The 23,163-nt window shown below is 46.7% G+C and overlaps 1 protein-coding gene across 1 annotated transcript in view; it reads left to right on the forward strand.

The window, feature by feature from the left end:
- The first annotated feature begins 1,014 nt into the window (after window positions 1–1,014).
- LOC135553151 (phosphatidylinositol 3,4,5-trisphosphate 5-phosphatase 2A-like) overlaps window positions 1,015–23,163 on the forward strand; it is a 67,673-nt gene continuing 45,524 nt past the window's right edge. Inside the window, 1 exon segment of the mRNA XM_064985298.1 lies at window positions 1,015–1,525. Coding sequence (XP_064841370.1) covers window positions 1,356–1,525 — 170 coding nt within the window. The 5' untranslated portion in view covers window positions 1,015–1,355.

Genomic DNA, 23,163 nt, shown 5'->3' on the forward strand with positions numbered 1-23,163 from the left:
TTGTCCCTTCGATGTGGATAGGGGGTGCTCCCTCTGCTCTTTCCTGAAGTCCATGATCATCTTCTTTGTTTTGTTGACGTTGAGTGAGAGGTTGTATGACACCACAGTCCGAGTACCCTCACCTTGATGATCGAGTTGGAGGCGTGCATGGCCATGCAGGGAGTACATGAGGGGGCTGAGCACGCACCCTTGTGGGGCCCCAGTGTTGAGGGTCAGTGAAGTGGAGATGTTGTTTCCTACCTTTACCACCTGGGGGCGGCCCGTCAGAAAGTCCAGGACCCAATTGCACAGGGCGGGGTTGAGACCCAGGGCCTCCAGCTTGATGATGAGCTTGGAGGGTACTATGGTGTTGAATGCTGAGCTATAGTCAATTAACAGCATTCTTACATATGTATTCCTCTTATCCAGATGGGATAGGGCAGTGTACAGTGTGATGGCGATTGCATTGTCTGTGGACCTGTTGGGGCGGTATGCAAACTGAAGTGGGTCTAGGGTGACAGGTAAGGTGGAGATGATATGATCATTGACTAGTCTCTCAAAGCACTTCATGATGACAGTAGTGAGTGCTACGGGGCGATAGTTATTTAGTTGAGTTACCTTTGCCTTTTTGGGTACAGGAACAATGGCGGCCATCTTGAAGCATGTGGGGACAGCAGACTGGGAAAGGGAGCGATTGAATATGCCCGTAAACACACCAGCCAGCTGGTCTGCGCATTCTCTGAGAACGCGGCAAGGGATGCCATCTTTGTGTGTGTGTACGTGTGCATGTGTTGATGCAGACAAAGCACTTCTTTTAAACATAAATTGGGCTGGGATGAAGCTTTAGGAATAGGTTGAAGGATCAGGCTTGGTTTATAAAATAAGTTACAACTTCAAAACAAGTCACAGTCCTGTGGGAGCACTTCTGTGTTATGACCACTAGGTGAAGTCACACCTCGCATAGAAAATGCAACACTGTAAAAACATTAAGTGAACCAGTATTAATTATTACTATGTTAATAAACAGTTAGCTGCATAAACACGCACACCACACAACAGGAAGTTTTTGTTGTTGTGAGGCCTAGTCTTGGCTGAAATACACGTTGTAGCTGCTATGCCTCTCCCTCTCCAGCTCGCTCCATCTCCAGGATTTACATAGGCTGATTTCCGTGGGAAGCGCGAAAGCAGCGGAGCCTCCATGGCAGACTTTCAGGAACGGAGGAAACTACAGAAACGACCCATAGAAAACTATTAACGTCACAGTTTTCTCGCGTTTTCCAACTCGGACACACACTACTTGCACTCTAACTGCCGTATTGATCGTGTCGTTGAGATTGTTTAACTCAGGAAACCGTGTGTTTTCTGGGGCTGTGGCGATGGCCGGTGGCGGCGGGGTGTCGCCGCTGGGGCTAGCGCCTCCGTTGTGGTATCACCGGGACCTGAGTCGCGCTGCTGCCGAGGAGCTGCTGGCCCGCGCGGGACGCGACGGGAGTTTCCTGGTTCGGGATAGCGAAAGTGTTAACGGGGCGTACGCTTTGTGTGTGCTGTAAGTAGCCAGATTGAATGTTCTCTTCGTAAAAGTGTGACTTTACTTTTCAGGATAGACTGGCTAGATGGTTTCTAAACTTCTGAGCTGTCTGGCTTTCATTTGTCCCATGGTTGGAAGGGACACATCGTGGCAACGAATCAAATATCTAGAAGCCAGTCAGTAGGACACAGCAACTATTCTATCCGTCTGTGGCTACAGTGTAACAGCCTATATCAATAGATTGTGTTCTTAAGACATGCTATTACATTGTAACTTGCTAACTAGTTATCTAACTAGCTAGGACTGTCAGGAAAAGTTAGTTTATTTACTTCGCCTGTCAACTCATCATCACAACGTCTCGATTTAAGTTTTCTACAGCCAACAGTAGGCCTATTTTAACCGCAATCCTTTCCATGTAGCCGACATCCAATCATACCCAGCCCGTGTCTGTCAGTTTGCACGTAGGTATTTAGACTGTACCTCGCAGAACGTAGGTATTTAGAGTACCTCAGATCCAGAGGGGTCTTCAGAGGGGTCTTCTCTTCTCTGTCAGTTTCACGTAGGTATTTAGACTGTACACACACACACACACACACACACACACACACACACACACACACACACACACACACACACACACACACACACACACACACACACACACACACACACACACACACACAGAGAGACACACTGTCAGTGTGACACACTTGTTGTGTTGGCTGCTGACTCGTGTTGACATCCCAGCATGGAGCCATCAGAAGAGTCACCCCATTCCCTGCTGATGGTCAGGGTGGACTTAAAAGGTGGAAAATGTGCTCAGGGAAGGGAGGAAAATGGTTTTATTGAACGAGGGCCCGTGTCCTGTCCTCTCTGAGAGTGGGTTGGATGGGCAGCCATTGTTACTACTTCTGTGTAATAACATGAGCATCACCAATCCACTCCATGTTACATCATGGGCCACCAGGTCAGGTCACGAGGTCAGGCAAAACAACACAAACATCACACATGTCATGTCACATGCAGTGGTGGCCATCATGTCATCACCTCACACATTTACAGCTCTCTCATGCCTCTCGCTCATGTGACACACACACACTTCCCTTTTCACACACACACACACACACACACACACACACACACACACACACACACACACACACACACACACACACACACACACACACACACACACACACACACACACACACACACACACACACACACACACACTTCCCTTTTCTACCAGACAGACAGATGAGGCATCAGTATATTTCAGGAGCATTTCATGAAAATTGTGCTAGCTAATATTCAGAGCACTGATAAATAGTGGTGGTTGAGAGAGAGAGAGAGAGAGAGAGAGAGAGAGGGGGAGAGAGAGGGAGAGAGAGAGAGAGGGAGAGAGAGAGAGATGAGAGAGAGAGAGAGAGAGAGAGAGAGGGAGAGAGAGAGAGGGGAGAGAGAGGGAGGAGAGAGGGAGAGAGAGAGAGAGAGAGAGAGAGAGAGAGAGAGGGGAGAGAGAGAGAGAGAGAGAGAGAGAGAGAGAGAGAGAGAGAGAGAGAGAGAGAGAGAGAGAGAGAGAGAGAGAGAGAGAGAGAGAGAGAGGAACAGCCGTGTCATCTGTCTGTACATCCTACTGCCACAGATGTGTGGACATCTATAAGTACCTAGGTGTCTGGCTTGACTGTAAACTCTCCTTCCAGACTCATATCAAACATCTCCAATCTAAAATCAAATCCAGAATCGGCTTTCTATTCCGCAACAAAGCCTCCTTCACTCATGCCGCCAAACTTACCCTAGTAAAACTGACTATCCTACCGATCCTCGACTTCGGCGACGTCATCTACAAAATAGCTTCCAACACTCTACTCAGCAAACTGGATGCAGTTTATCACAGTGCCATCCGTTTTGTCACTAAAGCACCTTACACCACCCACAGCTGCAACTTGTATGCTCTAGTCGGCTGGCCCTCGCTCCATATTCGTCGCCAGACCCACTGGTTCCAGGTCATCTACAAGTCCATGCTAGGTAAAGCTCCGCCTTATCTCAGTTCACTGGTCACGATGGCAACACCCACCCGTAGCACGCACTCCAGCAGGTGTATCTCACTGATCATCCCTAAAGCCAACACCTCATTTGGCCACCTTTCGTTCCAGTTCTCTGCTGCCTGTGACTGGAACGAATTGCAGAAATCGCTATAGTTGGAGACTTTTATCTCCCTCACCAACTTCAAACATCTGCTATCTGAGCAGCTAACCGATCGCTGCAGCTGTACATAGTCTTATCGGTAAATAGCCCACCCAATTATATCTACCTCATCTCCATACTGTTTTTTATTTATTTACTTTTCTGCTCTTTTGCACATCAATATCTCTACCTGTACATGATAATCTGATCATTTATCACTCCAGTGTTAATCTGCAATATTGTAATTATTTGCCTACCTCCTCATGCCTTTTGCACACAATGTATATAGACCCTTTTTTTCTACTGTGTTATTGACTTGTTTATTGTTTACTCAATGTGTAACTCTGTGTTGTCTGTTCACACTGCTATGCTTTATCTTGGCCAGGTCGCAGTTGCAAATGAGAAATTGTTCTCAACTAGCCTACCTGGTTAAATAAAGGTGAAATAAAAAATATAAAAAATAAAAATAAAATAAAAATGAGAGATGATGAACTGTGGATGTGTTGTTGAAGTAAACATGGCTGGAGTAAAGGGATGAGAGATGATGAACTGTGGATGTGTTGTTGAAGTAAACATGGCTGGAGTAAAGGGATGAGAGATGATGAACTGTCGATGTGTTGTTGAAGTAAACATGGCTGGAGTAAAGGGATGAGAGATGATGAACTGTGGATGTGTTGTTGAAGTGAACATGGCTGGAGTAAAGGGATGAGAGATGATGAACTGTGGATGTGTTGTTGAAGTAAACATGGCTGGAGTAAAGGGATGAGAGATGATGAACTGTGGATGTGTTGTTGAAGTGAACATGGCTGGAGTAAAGGGATGAGAGATGATGAACTGTGGATGTGTTGTTGAAGTAAACATGGCTGGAGTAAAGGGATGAGAGATGATGAACTGTGGATGTGTTGTTGAAGTAAACATGGCTGGAGTAAAGGGATGAGAGATGATGAACTGTGGATGTGTTGTTGAAGTAAACATGGCTGGAGTAAAGGGATGAGAGATGATGAACTGTGGATGTGTTGTTGAAGTAAACATGGCTGGGGTAAAGGGATGAGAGATGATGAACTGTGGATGTGTTGTTGAAGTAAACATGGCTGGAGTAAAGGGATGAGAGATGATGAACTGTGGATGTGTTGTTGAAGTAAACATGGCTGGAGTAAAGGGATGAGAGATGATGAACTGTGGATGTGTTGTTGAAGTAAACATGGCTGGAGTAAAGGGATGAGAGATGATGAACTGTGGATGTGTTGTTGAAGTAAACATGGCTGGGGTAAAGGGATGAGAGATGATGAACTGTGGATGTGTTGTTGAAGTAAACATGGCTGGAGTAAAGGGATGAGAGATGATGAACTGTGGATGTGTTGTTGAAGTAAACATGGCTGGAGTAAAGGGATGAGAGATGATGAACTGTGGATGTGTTGTTGAAGTAAACATGGCTGGGGTAAAGGGATGAGAGATGATGAACTGTGGATGTGTTGTTGAAGTAAACATGGCTGGAGTAAAGGGATGAGAGATGATGAACTGTGGATGTGTTGTTGAAGTAAACATGGCAGGGGTAAAGGGATGAGAGTGCAGAAACAAAGTGGTGGTTTACAGAGCTACAAGAGGAGAAACAGATGTTGTCGAAAAGCTGTCTGGAGGTTGTCTGAAGGTTGTCTGGAGGCTGTCTGGAGGTTGTCTGGAGGCTGTCTGGAGGTTGTCTGGTGCCTATGGAGTTTCTGCTTCTTCTGCTGGTCTGACCTCAACCTCTGCCCACTCCAGTTTACACATTTCACTGTGTGTCTGTGTCTGTGAGGGAATTTGGGTGTTTCCTCCAGGCCATGTGTGTGTAACAGAGAGATGGGGGAGATATTCCTCAGAGCACTAGGCCAACCTAGCACGTTTAAACACGCAGACCCACAAGGATTCAGAGTGTTATGCACTGTTTGTGTATATGGAGCTAGGGTTTATTAGCAAACATTCCTCACCAAAACACCTGGTGGGTGTGTGTGTGGGCTACTTTGGAGAGAAATAAAGGGTACAAGCATAAGAGAGAGAGAGATAGGGCTGGAGGGAAACAGAGAGAGGGCTGGAGGGAAACGGAGAGAGGGCTGGAGGGAAACGGAGAGAGGGCTGGAGGGAAACGGAGAGAGGGCTGGAGGGAAACAGAGAGAGGGCTGGAGGGAAACGGAGAGAGGGCTGGAGGGAAACGGAGAGAGGGCTGGAGGGAAACGGAGAGAGGGCTGGAGGGAAACGGAGAGAGGGCTGGAGGGAAACGGAGAGAGGGCTGAAGGGAAACGGAGAGAGGGCTGGAGGGAAACGGAGAGAGGGCTGGAGGGAAATGGAGAGAGGGCTGGAGGAAACGGGAAGGGCGGAGAGGGAAACGGAGAGAGGGCTGGAAGGGAAACGGAGAGAGGGCTGGAGGGAAACGGAGAGAGGGCTGGAGGGAAACGGAGAGAGGGCTGGAGGGAAACGGAGAGAGGGCTGGAGGGATAGTGCACGAAATACAGCACTGTGTTTACTGTAAACACACACATAGGGGGTGAAGCATACTGTTTCCCACTCTTCTGCCATATCTCTCTTTTGCTCTCTCTCTCCATATCACTCTCTCCATATCTCTCTCTCTCCATATCACTCTCTCCATATCTCTCTTTTGCTCTCTCTCTCCATATCACTCTCTCCATATCTCTCTCTCCATATCTCTCTCTCCATATCTCTCCATATCTCTCTCTCCATATCTCTCTCCATATCACTCTCCATATCTCTCTCTCCATACATCTCTCTCCATTTTGCTCTCTCAATTCAATTCAAAGGGCTTTATTGGCATGGGAAACATGTTTATTTTGCCAAAGCAGGTGAAATAGACAATAAACAAAAGGGAAATAAACAGTAAACATCTCTCTGTCTCTATCTTTGTATTCCTGGTATAGTTGAGTGTTCCTCAAGAACAATGGTATTTACCCCACAGCAGGGTTCTACAGCAGCCAATACCTTCTGAGATCAGAGCAGGTAGAGATCCCTAATGAACTCCTCTCCCACACACACCATGGAGGATTGTGTGTGTTTCAAACATCTCAGCTTGTTTTGGAGTGTGAGTTCCTCTCCCCCATACTTGTGTGACCACAAGACGCAGCCTGGAAATTCATCTAAATGAAATGGCTAAAAACAGAACAGTAGGCCCAGCGCTGTAGCTCCACCTTACTGCTGTGTGTCTTGTTCTGGCCGATGTTAGGTCAGATCAAATGTTATTGGTCACATGCGCTGAGTACAATAGTTGTAGACTTTACAGTGAAATGCTTATTTATGAGCCCATTCCCAACAATGCAGAGTTAAAAAAGTATGAACAATATTTACTAAATAAAAAGGATATATCCAGGAAGTACCAGTACTGAGTCCTTGTTCAGGGGTACCAGGTAGTTGAGGTAATAACTAGACTATATCCAGGAAGTACCAGTACTGAGTCAATGTTCTGGGGTACCAGGTAGTTGAGGTAATAACTAGACTATATCCAGGAAGTACCAGTACTGAGTCAATGTTCAGGGGTACCAGGTAGTTGAGGTAATAACTAGACTATATCCAGGAAGTACCAGTACTGAGTCAATGTTCAGGGGTACCAGGTAGTTGAGGTAATAACTAGACTATATACAAGGATAACCAGTACTGAGTCAATGTTCAGGGGTACCAGGTAGTTGAGGTAATAACTAGACTATATCCAGGAAGTACCAGTACTGAGTCAATGTTCAGGGGTACCAGGTAGTTGAGGTAATAACTAGACTATATCCAGGACGTACCAGTACTGAGTCAATGTTCAGGGGTACGAGGTAGTTGAGGTAATAACTAGACTATATCCAGGAAGTACCAGTACTGAGTCAATGTTCAGGGGTACCAGGTAGTTGAGGTAATAACTAGACTATATACAAGGATAACCAGTACTGAGTCAATGTTCAGGGGTACCAGGTAGTTGAGGTAATAACTAGACTATATCCAGGAAGTACCAGTACTGAGTCAATGTTCAGGGGTACCAGGTAGTTGAGGTAATAACTAGACTATATCCAGGAAGTACCAGTACTGAGTCAATGTTCAGGGGTACCAGGTAGTTGAGGTAATAACTAGACTATATCCAGGAAGTACCAGTACTGAGTCAATGTTCAGGGGTACCAGGTAGTTGAGGTAATAACTAGACTATATCCAGGAAGTACCAGTACTGAGTCAATGTTCAGGGGTACCAGGTAGTTGAGGTAATAACTAGACTATATCCAGGAAGTACCAGTACTGAGTCAATGTTCAGGGGTACCAGGTAGTTGAGGTAATAACTAGACTATATCCAGGAAGTACCAGTACTGAGTCAATGTTCAGGGGTACCAGGTAGTTGAGGTAATAACTAGACTATATACAAATAACCAGTACTGAGTCAATGTTCAGGGGTACCAGGTAGTTGAGGTAATAACTAGACTATATCCAGGAAGTACCAGTACTGAGTCAATGTTCAGGGGTACCAGGTAGTTGAGGTAATAACTAGACTATATCCAGGAAGTACCAGTACTGAGTCAATGTTCAGGGGTACCAGGTAGTTGAGGTAATAACTAGACTATATCCAGGAAGTACCAGTACTGAGTCAATGTTCAGGGGTACCAGGTAGTTGAGGTAATAACTAGACTATATCCAGGAAGTACCAGTACTGAGTCAATGTTATCCAGGTAGTTGAGGTAATAACTAGACTATATCCAGGAAGTACCAGTACTGAGTCAATGTTCAGGGGTACCAGGTAGTTGAGGTAATAACTAGACTATATCCAGGAAGTACCAGTACTGAGTCAATGTTCAGGGGTACCAGGTAGTTGAGGTAATAACTAGACTATATCCAGGAAGTACCAGTACTGAGTCAATGTTCAGGGGTACCAGGTAGTTGAGGTAATAACTAGACTATATCCAGGAAGTACCAGTACTGAGTCAATGTTCAGGGGTACCAGGTAGTTGAGGTAATAACTAGACTATATCCAGGAAGTACCAGTACTGAGTCAATGTTCAGGGGTACCAGGTAGTTGAGGTAATAACTAGACTATAGTACAGTAGAGATAACCAGTACTGAGTCAATGTTCAGGGGTACCAGGTAGTTGAGGTAATAACTAGACTATATCCAGGAAGTACCAGTACTGAGTCAATGTTCAGGTAGTTGGGTAATAACTAGACCATAACCAGTACTGAGTCAATGTTCAGGGGTACCAGGTAGTTGAGGTAATAACTAGACTATATCCAGGAAGTACCAGTACTGAGTCAATGTTCAGGGGTACCAGGTAGTTGAGGTAATAACTAGACTATATCCAGGAAGTACCAGTACTGAGTCAATGTTCAGGGGTACCAGGTAGTTGAGGTAATAACTAGACTATATACAAGGATAACCAGTACTGAGTCAAAGGGGTACCAGTACTAGACTATATACAAGGATCAGTACTGAGTCAATGTGCAGGGGTACCAGGTAGTTGAGGTAATAACTAGACTATATCCAGGAAGTACCAGTACTGAGTCAATGTGCAGGGGTACCAGGTAGTTGAGGTAATAACTAGACTATATACAAGGATAACCAGTACTGAGTCAATGTGCAGGGGTACCAGGTAGTTGAGGTAATAACTAGACTATATACAAGGATAACCAGTACTGAGTCAATATCCAGGTAGGAGGTAATAACTCGACTATATACAAGGATAACCAGTACTGAGTCAATGTTCAGGGGTACCAGGTAGTTGAGGTAATAACTAGACTATATACAAGGATAACCAGTACTGAGTCAATGTGCAGGGGTACCAGGTAGTTGAGGTAATAACTAGACTATATCCAGGAGGTACCAGTACTGAGTCAATGTGCAGGGGTACCAGGTAGTTGAGGTAATAACTAGACTATATCCAGGAAGTACCAGTACTGAGTCAATGTAGCAGGTAGTTGAGGTAATTGTGCTAATACAGTATGTACATGCAGGTAGGGGTAAAAGTGACTAGGCAATCAGGAGAGATAATAAACAGAGTAGCAGCAGCATATGTGAAGACGGTCTCTGTGTGTGTGTGTATGTGTGTGTGTGTGTGTGTGTGTGTGTGTGTGTGTGTGTGTGTGTGTGTGTGTGTGTGTGTGTGTTGGAGTGTAGTTTGTGTGAGTGTGTGGGTAGAGTCTAGTGAGTGTGTGTGTGTGTGTGTGCGGCATTAATATGCATGTGTGTGTGTTTGTGTGTGTGTGCGTGTGTGTGTGGGGCATTAATATGCATGTGTGTGTGTGTTGGAGTGTAGTTTGTGTGAGTGTGTGGGTAGAGTCTAGTGAGTGTGTGGGTAGAGTCTAGTGAGTGTGTGTGTGTGTGAGTGTGTGTGTGGCATTAATATGCATGTGTGTGTGTGTGTGTGTGTCTGTGTGTGTGTGTGTGTGTGTGTTGGAGTGTAGTTTGTGTGGGTAGAGTCTAGTGAGTGTGTGTGTGTGTGTGTGTGTGTGTGTGTGTGTGTGTGTGTGTGTGTGTGTGTGTGTGTGTGTGTGTGTGGCATTAATATGTGTGTGTGTGTGTGTGGCATTAATATGCGTGTGTGTGTTGGAGTGTAGTTTGTGTGGGTAGAGTCTAGTGAGTGTGTGTGTGTGTGTGTGTGTGTGTGTGGCATTAATATGTGTGTGTGTGTGTGTGGCATTCATATGTGTGTGTGTGTGTGTGTGTGTGTGTGTGTGTGTGTGTGTGTGTGTGTGTGTGTGTGTGTGTGTGTGTGTGTGTGTGTGTGTGTGTGTGTGTGTGTGTTGGAGTGTAGTTTGTGTGGGTCGAGTCTAGTGAGTGTGCATAGAGCAGGTGCAAGAGAGTCAGTGCAAAACAATGAAGACAGATAAATAATACAGGGGGTAATGCTAATAGCCCGAGTAGCCATTTTGATTCGCTGTTCAGCAGTCTTATGGCTTAGGGGTAGAAGCTGTTCAGCAGTCTTATGGCTTAGGGGTAGAAGCTGTTCAGCAGTCTTATGGCTTAGGGGTAGAAGCTGTTCAGCAGTCTTATGGCTTAGGGGTAGAAGCTGTTCAGCAGTCTTATGGCTTAGGGGTAGAAGCTGTTCAGCAGTCTTATGGCTTAGGGGTAGAAGCTGTTCAGCAGTCTTATGGCTTAGGGGTAGAAGCTGTTCAGCAGTCTTATGGCTTAGGGGTAGAAGCTGTTCAGCAGTCTTATGGCTTAGGGGTAGAAGCTGTTCAGCAGTCTTATGGCTTGGGGGTAGAAGCTGTTCAGCAGTCTTATGGCTTAGGGGTAGAAGCTGTTCAGCAGTCTTATGGCTTAGGGGTAGAAGCTGTCCATGTGTCTTTTGGTCCCAGACTCCCCTGCTTACCGTGCGATAGCAGAGAGAACAGTCTATGACTTGGGTGGCTGGATTCTTTGACAATTGTTAGTGCCTTCCTCAGAGCACTAGGCCTACCTAGCACGTTTAAACACGCAGATGGGCCCACAAGGATTCAGAGTGTTATGCACTGTTTGTGTATATGGAGCTAGGGTTTACTAGCAAACATTCCTCACTTAAAACACCTTGTGTGTGTGTGTGTGTGCGTGTGGGCGGGCGGGCTACTTTGGAGAGATAAAAGGGTACAAGCATAAGAGAGAGAGAGGAGGGAAACAGAGAGAGGGCTGGAGGAAAACAGAGAGAGGGCTGGAGGGAAACAGAGAGAGGGCTGGAGGGAAACGGAGAGAGGGCTGGAGGGAAAACGGAGAGAAGGCTGGAGGGAAAACGGAGAGAAGGCTGGAGGCTGGAGGGCTGGGGGAAATGGGGAAGGCTGGAGGGCAAACGGAGAGAAAGTGCTGGACAGAGAGAGGGCTGGAGGGAAACAGAGAGAGGGCTGGAGGGAAACGGAGAGAGGGCTGGAGGGAAACAGAGAGAGTGCTGGAGGGAAACAGCGAAGGCTGGAGGGAAACAGAGAGAGGGCTGGAGGGAAACAGAGAGAGGGCTGGAGGGAAACAGAGAGAGGGCTGGAGGGAAACAGAGAGAGGGCTGGAGGGAAACAGAGAGAGGGCTGGAGGGAAACAGAGAGAGGGCTGGAGGGAAACAGAGAGAAGGCTGGAGGGAAACAGAGAGAGGGCTGGAGGGAAACAGAGAGAGGGCTGGAGGGAAACAGAGAGAGGGCTGGAGGGGAACAGAGAGAGGGCTGGAGGGAAATGGAGAGAAGGTTGGAGGAAAACGGAGAGAGTGCTGGAGGGAAACAGAGAGAGTGCTGGAGGGAAACAGAGAGAGTGCTGGAGGGAAACAGAGAGAGGGCTGGAGGGAAATGGAGCACTGTTTACCTTAAACACACAGGGAGTGAAGTCTACTGTTTACCTCTAAGCTCTCAGCCCACTAACTCCCACCATATCTCTCTCTCTCCATATCTCTCTCAATTCAATTCAAAGCTTTATTGGCATGGGGAACATGTGTTTACATTGCCAAAACAAGTGAAATAAACAAAATGAAAATGAACAATCTGAAATGAACAGTGAACATTACACTCACAAGTTTTGTAGTATGTTATATCAATGGCTATGTAGAGTGTTTTAACAATGTGCAAATAGTTGAAGTATGAAAGGGAAAATATATAAACATAAATATGGGTGTCAGAAGGTTAGTGTAGCTGGTGCATGAAGTCAGGCGCAGGAGAGCAGAGTGTGTGAGCAACGTACTTTACTCAACAAGGCACAAGGTAACAATTACACTTGAACAAAACAAGACGGTAAAGATAACGCTCTGGTGAACACAGCACCCGTCAAAAACCCAGCCATCAAAATAAACCTAACTGAACATGAATAATCCCGCACAACACCATGGGGGAAACGGAGGGTTTAAATACAGGAACAAATAATTGTGAAATGGCTAAAGCGATGGCTAGTAGACAGGCGTGGCTAGTAGACTGGCGATGGCTAGTAGACAGGCGATGGCTAGTAGACTGGCGATGGCTAGTAGACTGGCGATGGCTAGTAGACTGGCGATGGCTAGTAGACAGGCGATGGCTAGTAGACTGGCGATGGCTAGTTGACTGGCTAGTAGACCGCGATGACTAGTAGACCGCAATGGCTAGTAGACCTCGATGACTAGTAGACAGGCGATGGCTAGTAGACAAGCGATGACTAGTAGACAGGCGATGGCTAGTAGACAGGCGATGGCTAGTAGACTGGCTAGTAGACCGGCGATGGCTAGTAGACTGGCTAGTAGACTGGCGATGGCTAGTAGACAGACGATGGCTAGTAGACCGGCGATGGCTAGTAGACCGGCGATGGCTAGTAGACCGGCGATGGCTAGTAGACTGGCGATGGCTAGTAGACTGGCGATGGCTAGTAGACTGGCGATGGCTAGTAGACCGCGATGACTCGTAGACCGCGATGACTCGTAGACCGCGATGACTCGTAGACCGCGATGACTAGTAGACCGCGATGGCTAGTAGACCGGCGTGCGCCACCCGAACAAGGAGAGGCACCGACTTCGGTGGAAGTCGTGACAATGGGTTGTATTTACAATGGTGTTTGTTCTCCACTGGTTGCCCTTTTCTCTTCTCTCACCTCTTAACTTCTCAATTCAAAGGGGCTTTATTTGCATGGGGAACATGTTTACAAAGCAGTTGAAATAAACAAGACAACAACAACTAGACATTAACAGTATAGTCCTAATTCGACTCTGCATACATTGTTTGGGGGTTTGAGTTGTACACAAAGTATATTTTCAAGTTCCTTGGTGTTCACATCACCAATGAACTATCATGGTCCAAACACACCAGGACAGTCATGAAGAGGGTACAACCCCCTTTCCCCTTCAGGAGTCCCCAGATCCTCAAAACGTTATACAGCTGCACCATCAAGAGCATCCTGACCGGTTGCATCGCCGCCTGGTATGGCAACTGCTCGGCATCTGACCGCAAGGCACTATAGAGGAAGATGCGTATGGCCCAGTACATCATTGGGGCGAAGCTTCCTGCCATCCAGGACCTATATACTATGTGGTGTCAGAGGAAAGCTAAAAATAATTGTCAGAGACAATCACCCAAGTCATAGACTGTTCTATCTGCTACCGCACGGCAAGCGGTACCGGAGCACCAAGTCTAGGACCAAAAGCCTCCTTAACAGCTTCTACCACCAAGCCATACAACTCCTGAACAATTAATCAACTGGCCACCCAGACTATTTACACCCCATTTGTTTCTACACTGCTGCTACTTCCTGTTTATTATCTATGCATAGTCACTTTACCCCTACCTACATGTACATATTACCTTGACTAACCTGTACCCCCGCACGTCTCACATTTAGCTCGTCTGGTAGGCTCGTGTCTGTGCTTACCTTTGTAGTCTGTAATAGTTTGCAGGCCCTGCCACATAAGACGAGCGTCGGAGCCGGTGTAGTATAATTCAATCTTAGTCCTGTATTGACACTTTGCCTCTTTGATGGTTCGTCGGAGGGCATAGAGAGATTTCTTGTAAGCTTCCAGGTTAGAGTCCCGCACCTTGAAAGTGGCAGCTTTGCCCTTTAGCTCAGTGCGAATGTTGCCTGTAATCCATGGCTTCTGGTTGGGGGATGTATGTACAGTTACTATGGTAATGACATCTTCAATGCACTTATTGATAAAGCCAGTGACTGATGTGGTGTATTCCTCAATTCCATCGAAAGAATCCCGGAACATGTTCCAGTCTGTGATAGCAGAACAGTCCTGTAGTTTAGCATCTGCTTCATCTGACCACTTTTTTAGAGACACTGGTGCTTCCTGCTTTAATTTTTGCCTTTAAGCAGGAATCAGGAGGATAGAGTTGTGGTTGGATTTACCAAATGGAGGGCAAGAGAGAGAGCTTTTTACGTGTCTCTGTGTTTGGAGTACAGGTGATCTAGAATTTTTTCCCCTCTGGTTGCACATTTAACATGTTGATAAAACATTTGGTAAGGCTGATGTCACACCCTGGCCTTAGTTTACTTTGTATGTTTCTATGTTTTGGTTGGTCAGGGTGTGATCTGAGTGGGCATTCTATTTTGGATGTCTTGTTTGTCTATTTCTATGTCTGGCCTGATATGGCTCTCAATCAGAGGCAGGTGTTAGTCATTGTCTCTGATTGGGAACCATATTTAGGTAGCCTGGGTTTCACTGTGTGTTTGTGGGTGATTGTTCCTGTCTCTGTGTTTTGCACCAGATAGGGCTGTTTTAGGTTTTCACACATTTGTTATTTTGTTAGTTTATTCGTGTATAGTTTCTTTATTAAAATAAAATAACTTACAACCACGCTGCATTTTGGTCCGTTCCTCCTTCTACAGACGAAAGCTGTGACAGAATCACTCACCACAACAGGACCAAGCGGCATGGTAACAGGCAAAAGCAACAGCAGGAGCAACAAAAAAAGGAATGGACATGGGAGGACGAATTAGACGGAGAAGGACCCTGGGCTCAGCCTGGAGAATATCTCCGTCCCAAGGAAGAACTGGAGGCTGTGAAAGCGGAGAGGCGACGGTATGAGGAGGCAGCACGGCGACGCGGCTGGAAGCCCGAGAGTCAGCCCCAAAAATGTATTGGGGGGGGGGGGGGCTCAGGGAGAGTGTGGCAGAGACAGGAGTCAGACCTGAGCCAACTCTCCCTGTTTATCGTGAGGAGCCAACAAGGAGACCAGAACCAGAGCCGGTGTTGGAGGTGAGCGAAACAGAGACTGTGAATGAGTTAATGGGGAAATTGGAGGAGAGAGTAATGAGGGAGTTGCTGTGTTGCTTTAAGTATGGAATTCGCCCGACGGAGCGTGTCGGGGATTTGATGGCACCTGGGTCAGCGCTCCATACTCGTCCTGAGGTGCGTGTTAGTCGGCTGGTGAAGTTGGTGCCAGCCTCACGCACCAGGCCTCCTATGCACCTCCCTAGCCTTGCATGTCCTGTGCCAGCACTGCTCTCAAGATCTCCAGTACGCCTTCACGGTCTAGCCCATCCTGTGCCACCTCCACACACCAGCCCTCCGATGGCAACTCCCCGCACCAGGCTTCCTGTGCGTGTCCTCGGCCCAGTACCACCAGTGCCAGCACCACGCATCAGGCCTACAGTGCGCCTCGCCTCTCCAGCGCTGCCGGAGCCTTCCTCCTCTCCTGCGCTGCCGGAGTCTCCCGCCTGTTCAGCGCTTCCCGAACCTTTCTTCTCTCCTGCGCTGCCGGAGTCTCCCGCCTGTTCAGCGCAGCCAGAGCCTTCCTCCTCTCCTGCGCTGCTGGAGTCTCCCGCTTGTTTAGCGCTGCCAGAGCCTTCCGCCTCTACAGCGTTGCCGGAGTCTCCAGCCTGTTTAGCGCAGCCAGAGCTGCCAGCCTGCATGGAGCAGCCAGAGCTGCCAGCCTGCATGAAGCAGCCAGAGCTGTCAGTCTGCATGAAGCAGCCAGAGATGTCAGTCTGCATGGAGCAGCCAGAGCTGCCAGTCTGCATGGAGCAGCCAGAGCTGCCAGTCTGCATGGAGCAGCCAGAGCTGCCAGTCTGCATGGAGCAGCCAGAGCTGTCAGTCTGCATGGAGCAGCCAGAGCTGTCAGTCTGCATGGAGCAGCCGGAGATGCCAGTCTGCATGGAGCTGCCAGTCTGCATGGAGCTGCCAGTCTGCAAGGAGCTGCCAGTCTGCAAGGAGCTGCCAGAGCTGCCAGTCTGCAAGAAGCCGCCAGAGCCGCCAGTCAGCATGGAGCAGCCAGAGCCGTCAGTCTGCCAGGATCCGCCAGTTAGCCAGACTCTTCCAGATCTGCCAGTCAGCCAGACTCCTCCAGATCCGCCAATCTTCCAGACTCGTCCAGATCCGCCAGTCAGCCAGACTCTTCCAGATCTGCCAGTCAGCCAGACTCTTCCAGATCTGCCAGTCAGCCAGACTCTTCCAGATCTGCCAGTCAGCCAGACTCTTCCAGATCTGCCAGTCAACCAGACTCTTCCAGATCTGCCAGTCAGCCAGACTCTTCCAGATCTGCCAGTCAGCCAGACTCTTCCAGATCTGCCAGTCAGCCAGACTCTTCCAGATCTGCCAGTCAGCCAGACTCTTCCAGATCTGCCAGACTCTTCCAGATCCAGCCAGACTCTTCCAGCCAGACTCTTCCAGATCCGCCAGTCAGCCAGACTCTTCCAGATCCGCCAGTCAACCAGACTCTTCCAGATCCTCCAGTCAACCAGACTCTTCCAGATCCTCCAGTCAACCAGACTCTTCCAGATCCTCCAGTCAACCAGACTATTCCAGATCCTCCAGTCAACCAGACTCTTCCAGATCCTCCAGTCAACCAGACTCTTCCAGATCCGCCAGTCAACCAGATCTTCCAGATCTGCCAGTCAACCAGACTCTTCCAGATCTGCCAGTCAGCCAGACTCTTCCAGATCTGCCAGTCAGCCAGACACTTCCAGATCTGCAGTCAGCCAGACTCTTCCAAATCTGCCAGTCAACCAGACTCTTCCAGATCCGCCAGTCAGCCAGGATCTGCCGGAACCGTCAGTTTGCCAGACTCTTCCGGATCCGCCAGATTCTTCCAGATCCGCCAGTCAGCCAGGATCTGCCAGAGCCTTCCTCCTCTCCTTAGCTGCCGGAGTCTCCCGACTGTCCGGCGCTCCTGCCGGAGTCTCCCGCCTGTCCGGCGCTGCTGCCGGAGTCTCCCCCGCGCTGTCCGGTCTCCCGCTGTCCGGCGCTGCCGGAGTCTCCCGCCTGTCCGGCGCTGCTGCCGGAGTCTGAAGAGCCCCTCTGTCCCGAGTTGCCCCTCTATCCTGAGCTGCCCCTCTGTGCCGAGCTGCCCCTCTGTCCCGTGTTATTAAGTAGGGTTGCCGTGACTAGGAGGTCACGGAAGCGGACAAGGTGGGGGAAGACTACGGTGAAGTGGGGGCCACGTCCAGCACCAGAGCCGCCACCGCGGACAGATGCCCACCCAGACCCTCCCCGATAGGTTCAGGTTTTGCGGCCGGAGTCCGCACCTTGGGGGGGGGGGTACTGTCACACCCTGGCCATAGTTTACTTTGTATGTTTCTATGTTTTGGTTGGTCAGGGTGTGATCTGAGTGGGCATTCTATGTTGGATGTCTTGTTTGTCTATTTATATGTCTGGCCTGATATGGCTCTCAATCAGAGGCAGGTGTTAGTCATTGTCTCTGATTGGGAACCATATTTAGGTAGCCTGGGTTTCACTGTGTGTTTATGGGTGATTGTTCCTGTCTCTGTGTTTTGCACCAGATATGGCTGTTTTAGGTTTTTGCACATTTGTTATTTTGTTAGTTTATTCGTGTATAGTTTCTTTATTAAAATAAAATGAATAACAACCACGCTACATTTTGGTCCGCTCCTCCTTCTACAGACGAAAGCCGTGACAGCTGATTTAAGTTTCCCTGCGTTAAAGTCTCCAGCCACTAGGAGCGCCGCCTCTGGGTGAGTGGTTTCCTGTTTGCTTTTTTCCTTATACAGCTGACTGAGTGTGGTCTTAGTGCCAGCATCTGTCTGTGGTGGTAAATAAACAGCCACGAAAAGTATATCTGAAACTCTCTAGGCAAGTAGTGTGGCCTGCAATTTATCACAATATACTCTTCTTCAGGCGAGCAAAATCTAGAGACTTCCTCAGATTTTGTGCACCAGCTGTTGTTTACAAATATGCACAGACCGTCCCCCTCGTCTTACCGGAGTGTGCTGTTCTATCTTGCCGATAGCGTATATCCCGCTAGCTGAATATCCAAGTCGTCATTCAGCCACGGTTCTGTGAAACATAGGATATTACCGTTTTTAATGTCCCATTGGTAGGACATTCGTCATCGTACCTCGCCTAATTTATTGTCCAATGATTGCACGTTGGCGAGTAATATTGACGGAAATGGCAGCTTTCCCACTCGCCTTCTGCGGGTCCCCACGAGGCATCCCGCTTTGTGTCCCCTGTACCTGCATTTCTTCCTCTTGGAAATAAAGGGGATGTTGGCCCTGTCGGGTGTTTGGAGAATGTCCCGTGTGTCTTGCTTGTTGAAGAAAAAATCTTCATCTAATCTGAGTTGAGTGATCGCTGTCCTGATATTCAGAAGCTCTTTTTTTGCCATACGATACGGTTGCAGAAACATTATGTACAAAATAAGTTACAAATAACGCAAAAAAAACCACATTTGGTTGGGCTCCCTTAAAACTGCTGCCATTTCTTCCAGTGCCGTTTGCGAGTAATGTAATGATAATGTAATAATGTCAGTAATGAGAATGATGAGATAATAATAATACATTAATACAAGACTCGATAAGATATGAAAATATCTGAAGAGTTATATTTGGGAATTGAAAGTATATAAACAACATATTCCCGTGGTGCCCCGACTTCCAAGTTAATTAAAGTTACGTAATTAAATTTCACATATAGATTTGATTTAATAAGGTACACTCTTCACATTTAATGATAGTTAATGACAAACAACAGTGATAATGTTTTGGCCCTATAGCCTACTGACGTAATAGTTCATAGGCTTAAGGACATTTTTACCTTAGATCTGCATTTTGAATCAAAGTGATCCCTATTCAAAAAAGGTGGGTGACCACTGCCATTGAGTCCACTAAATCTGTCCAAAATAAACAGAATGCATTTCTAGCATTTTATGGACCTAAGGCCTTTGGGAGAACAACTCTCATTGTTAGCCTAGCATCCATTATAAACAAATCAAATCGAATGTATGTAAAGTACATCAGCTGATATCTGAAATACAGAAACCCAGCCTAAAACCACAAACAGCAAGCAATGCAGGTGTAGAAGCACCTAGGAAAAACTCCCAAAGCCAAAATATAGAGAGGAACCAGGCTATGTGGGTGAGTCCTCTTCTGGCTGTAATGATTATAACAGAACATGGCCAAGATGTTCAAATGTTCATAAATGCCTACTGACCTTAGTTCTTTTGTTAAACCTATGTTAGTTTTTCTATGATTTGGTATTACTACAGTATTGTCCCTGATTTTTAATAGGTTTTTAATAGTTCATAGGCTTAAGTTTTGATAATAAATTAAAAAACATTTTTACCTTAGATCAATGGTCAAATAATAATAATCACAGTAGTTGTCGGGTGGACTGGGGACAGCAAGGAGTCATCATGCCAGGTAGTCCTGAGACATGGTCCTAGGGCTTAGGTCCTCAGAGAGAAAGAGAGCATTAGAGAGAGCATACTTAAATTCACACAGGACACCGGTTAAGACAGGAGAAGTACTCCAGATATAACAAACTGACCCTAGCCCCCCGACACATAAACTACTGCAGCATAAACACTGCAGGCTGAGAACGGAGGGGTCAGGAGACACTGTGGCCCCATCCGATGATACCGCCAGACAGGGCCAAACAGGAAGGATATAACCCCACCCACTTTGCCAAAGCACAGCCCCCACACCACTAGAGGGATATCTTCAACCACCAACTTACCATCCTGAGACAAGGCCGAGTATAGCCCATAACCCAAGGGGGGGGTGCCAACCCAAACAGGAAGATCACATCAGTGACTCAACCCACTCAAGTGACGCACTCCTCCTAGGGACGGCATGAAAGAGCACTAGTCAGCCAGTGACTCCCCCTGTAATAGGGTTAGAGGCAGGGAATCCCAGTGGAAAGAGGGGAACCGGCCAGGCAGAGACAGCAAGGGCGGTTCGATGCTCCAGAGCCTTTCCGTTCACCTTCACACTCCTGGGCCAGACTACACTCAATCATATATCCCACTGAAGAGATGAGTCTTCAGTAAAGACTTAAAGGTTGAGACCGAGTCTGCGTCTCTCACATGGGTAGGCAGACCATTCCATAAAAATGGAGCTTTATAGGAGAAAGCCCTGCCTCCAGCTGTTTGCTTAGAAATTCTAGGGACAATTAGGAGGCCTGCATCTTGTGACCGTAACATACGTGTAGGTATGTACGGCAGGACCAAATCAGAAAGATAGGTAGGAGCAAGACCATGTAATGCTTTGTAGGTTAGCAGTAAAACCTTGAAATCAGCCCATGCCTTAACAGGAAGCCAGTGTAGCGAGGCTAGCACTGGAGTAATATGATCAAATTTGTTAGTTCTACTCAGGATTCTAGCAGCCGTATTTAGCACTAACTGAAGTTTATTTAGTGCTTTATCCGGGTAGCCGGAAAGTAGAGCATTGCAGTAGTCTAACCTAGAAGTAACAAAAGCATGGATCCATTTTTCTGCATCATTTTTGGACAGAAAGTTTCTGATTTTTGCAATGTTACGTAGATGGAAAAAAGCTGTCCTTGAAACAGTCTTGATATGTTCGTCAAAAGAGAGATCAGGGTCCAGAGTAACGGCGAGGTCCTTCACAGTTTTATTTGAGACGACTGTACAACCATCAAGATGAATTGTCAGATTCAACAGAAGATCTCTTTGTTTCTTGGGACCTAGAACAAGCATCTCTGTTTTGTCCGAGTTTAAAAGTAGAACGTTTGCAGCCATCCACTTCCTTATGTCTGAAACACAGGCTTCTAGCGAGGGCAATTGTGGGGCTTCACCATGTTTCATTGAAATGTACAGTTGTGTGTCATCTGCATAGCAGTGAAAGTTAACATTATGTTTTCGAATGACATCCCCAAGAGGTAAAATATATAGTGAAAACAATAGTGGTCCTAAAACGAAACTTTGAGGAACACCAACATTTACAGTTGATTTGTCAGAGGACAAACCATTCACAGAGACAAACTGATATCTTTCCGACAGATAAGATCTAAACCAGGCCAGAACTTGTCCGTGTAGACCAATTTGGGTTTCCAATCTCTCCAAAATAATGTGGTGATCGATGGTATCAAAAGCAGCACTAAGGTCTAGGAGCACGAGGACAGATGCAGAGCCTCGGTCTGATGCCATTAAAAGGTCATTTACCACCTTCACAAGTGCAGTCTCAGTGCTATGATGGGGTCTAAAACCAGACTGAAGCATTTCGTATACATTGTTTGTCTTCAGGAAGGCAGTGAGTTGCTGCGCAACAGCTTTTAAAAAAAATTCGATATAGGCCGATAGTTTTTTATATTTTCTGGTTCAAGCTTTGGCTTTTTCAAGAGAGGCTTTATTACTGCCACTTTTAGTGAGTTTGGTACACATCCGGTGGATAGAGAGACGTTTATTATGTTCAACATAGGAAGGCCAAGCACAGGAAGCAGCTCTTTCAGTAGTTTAGTTGGAATAGGGTCCAGTATGCAGCTCGAAGGTTTAGAGGCCATGATTATTTTCATCATTGTGTCAAGAGGTATAGTGCTAAAACACTTTTCCTCAAAGAAGTTCATGAATTTATTACTGATGAAGTGAAAGCCATCCTCACTTGGGGAATGCTGCTTTTTAGTTAGCTTTGTGACAGTATCAAAAATAAATTTCGTATTGTTCTTATTTTCCTCAATTAAGTTGGAAAAATAGGATGATCGAGCAGCAGTAAGGCTCTTCGATACTGCACGGTACTGTCTTTCCAAGCTAGTCGGAAGACTTCCAGTTTGGTGTGGCGCCATTTCTGTTCCAATTTTCTGGAAGCTTCCTTCAGAGCTCGGCTATTTTCTGTATACTAGGGAGCTAGTTTCTTATGACAATGTTTTTTGTTTTTATGGGTGCAACTGCATCTTGGGTATTGCGCAAGATTAAATTAAGTTCCTCAGTTAGGTGGTTAACTGATTTTTGTCCTCTGACGTCCTTGGGTAGGTAGAGGGAGTCTGGAAGGGCATCAAGGAATCTTTGTGTTGTCTGGGAATTTATAGCACGACTTTTGATGCTCCTTGGTTGGGGTCTGAGCAGATTATTTGTTGCAATTGCAAACATAATAAAATGGTGGTCCGATAGTCCAGGATTATGAGGAAAAACATTAAGATCCACAACATTTATTCCATGGGACAAAACTAGGTCCAGAGTATGACTGTGACAGTGAGTAGGTCCAGAGACATGTTGGACAAAACCCAGTGAGTCGATGATGGCTCCGAAAGCCTTTTGGAGTGGGTCTGTGGACTTTTCCATGTGAATATTGAAGTCACCAAAAATTAGAATATTATCTGCTATGACTGCAAGGTCCGATAGGAATTCAGGGAACTCAGTGAGGAACGCTGTATATGGCCCAGGAGGCCTGTAAACAGTAGCTATAAAAAGTGATTGAGTAGGCTGCATAGATTTCATGACTGGAAGCTCAAAAGACGAAAACGTCATTTTTATTTTTGTAAATTGAAATTTGCTATCGTAAATGTTAGCAACACCTCTGCCTTTGCTGGATGCACGGAGATATGGTCACTAGTGTAACCAGGAGGTGAGGCCTCATTTAGCACAGTAAATTCATCAGGCTTAAGCCATGTTTCAGTCAGGACAATCACATCAAGATTATGATCAGTGATTAGTTCATTGACTATAACTGCCTTTGAAGTAAGGGATCTAACATTAAGTAGCCCTATTTTGAGATGTGAGGTATCACCATCTCTTTCAATAATGGCAGGAATGGAGGAGGTCTTTATCCTAGTTAGATTGCTAAGGCGAACACCGCCATGTTTAGTTTGGCCCAACCTAGGTCGAGGCACAGACACAGTCTCAATGGGGATAGCTGAGCTGACTACACTGACTGTGCTA

This window comes from Oncorhynchus masou, chromosome 13 (assembly GCF_036934945.1).
Source record: "Oncorhynchus masou masou isolate Uvic2021 chromosome 13, UVic_Omas_1.1, whole genome shotgun sequence".
Lineage (NCBI taxonomy): Eukaryota > Metazoa > Chordata > Actinopteri > Salmoniformes > Salmonidae > Oncorhynchus > Oncorhynchus masou.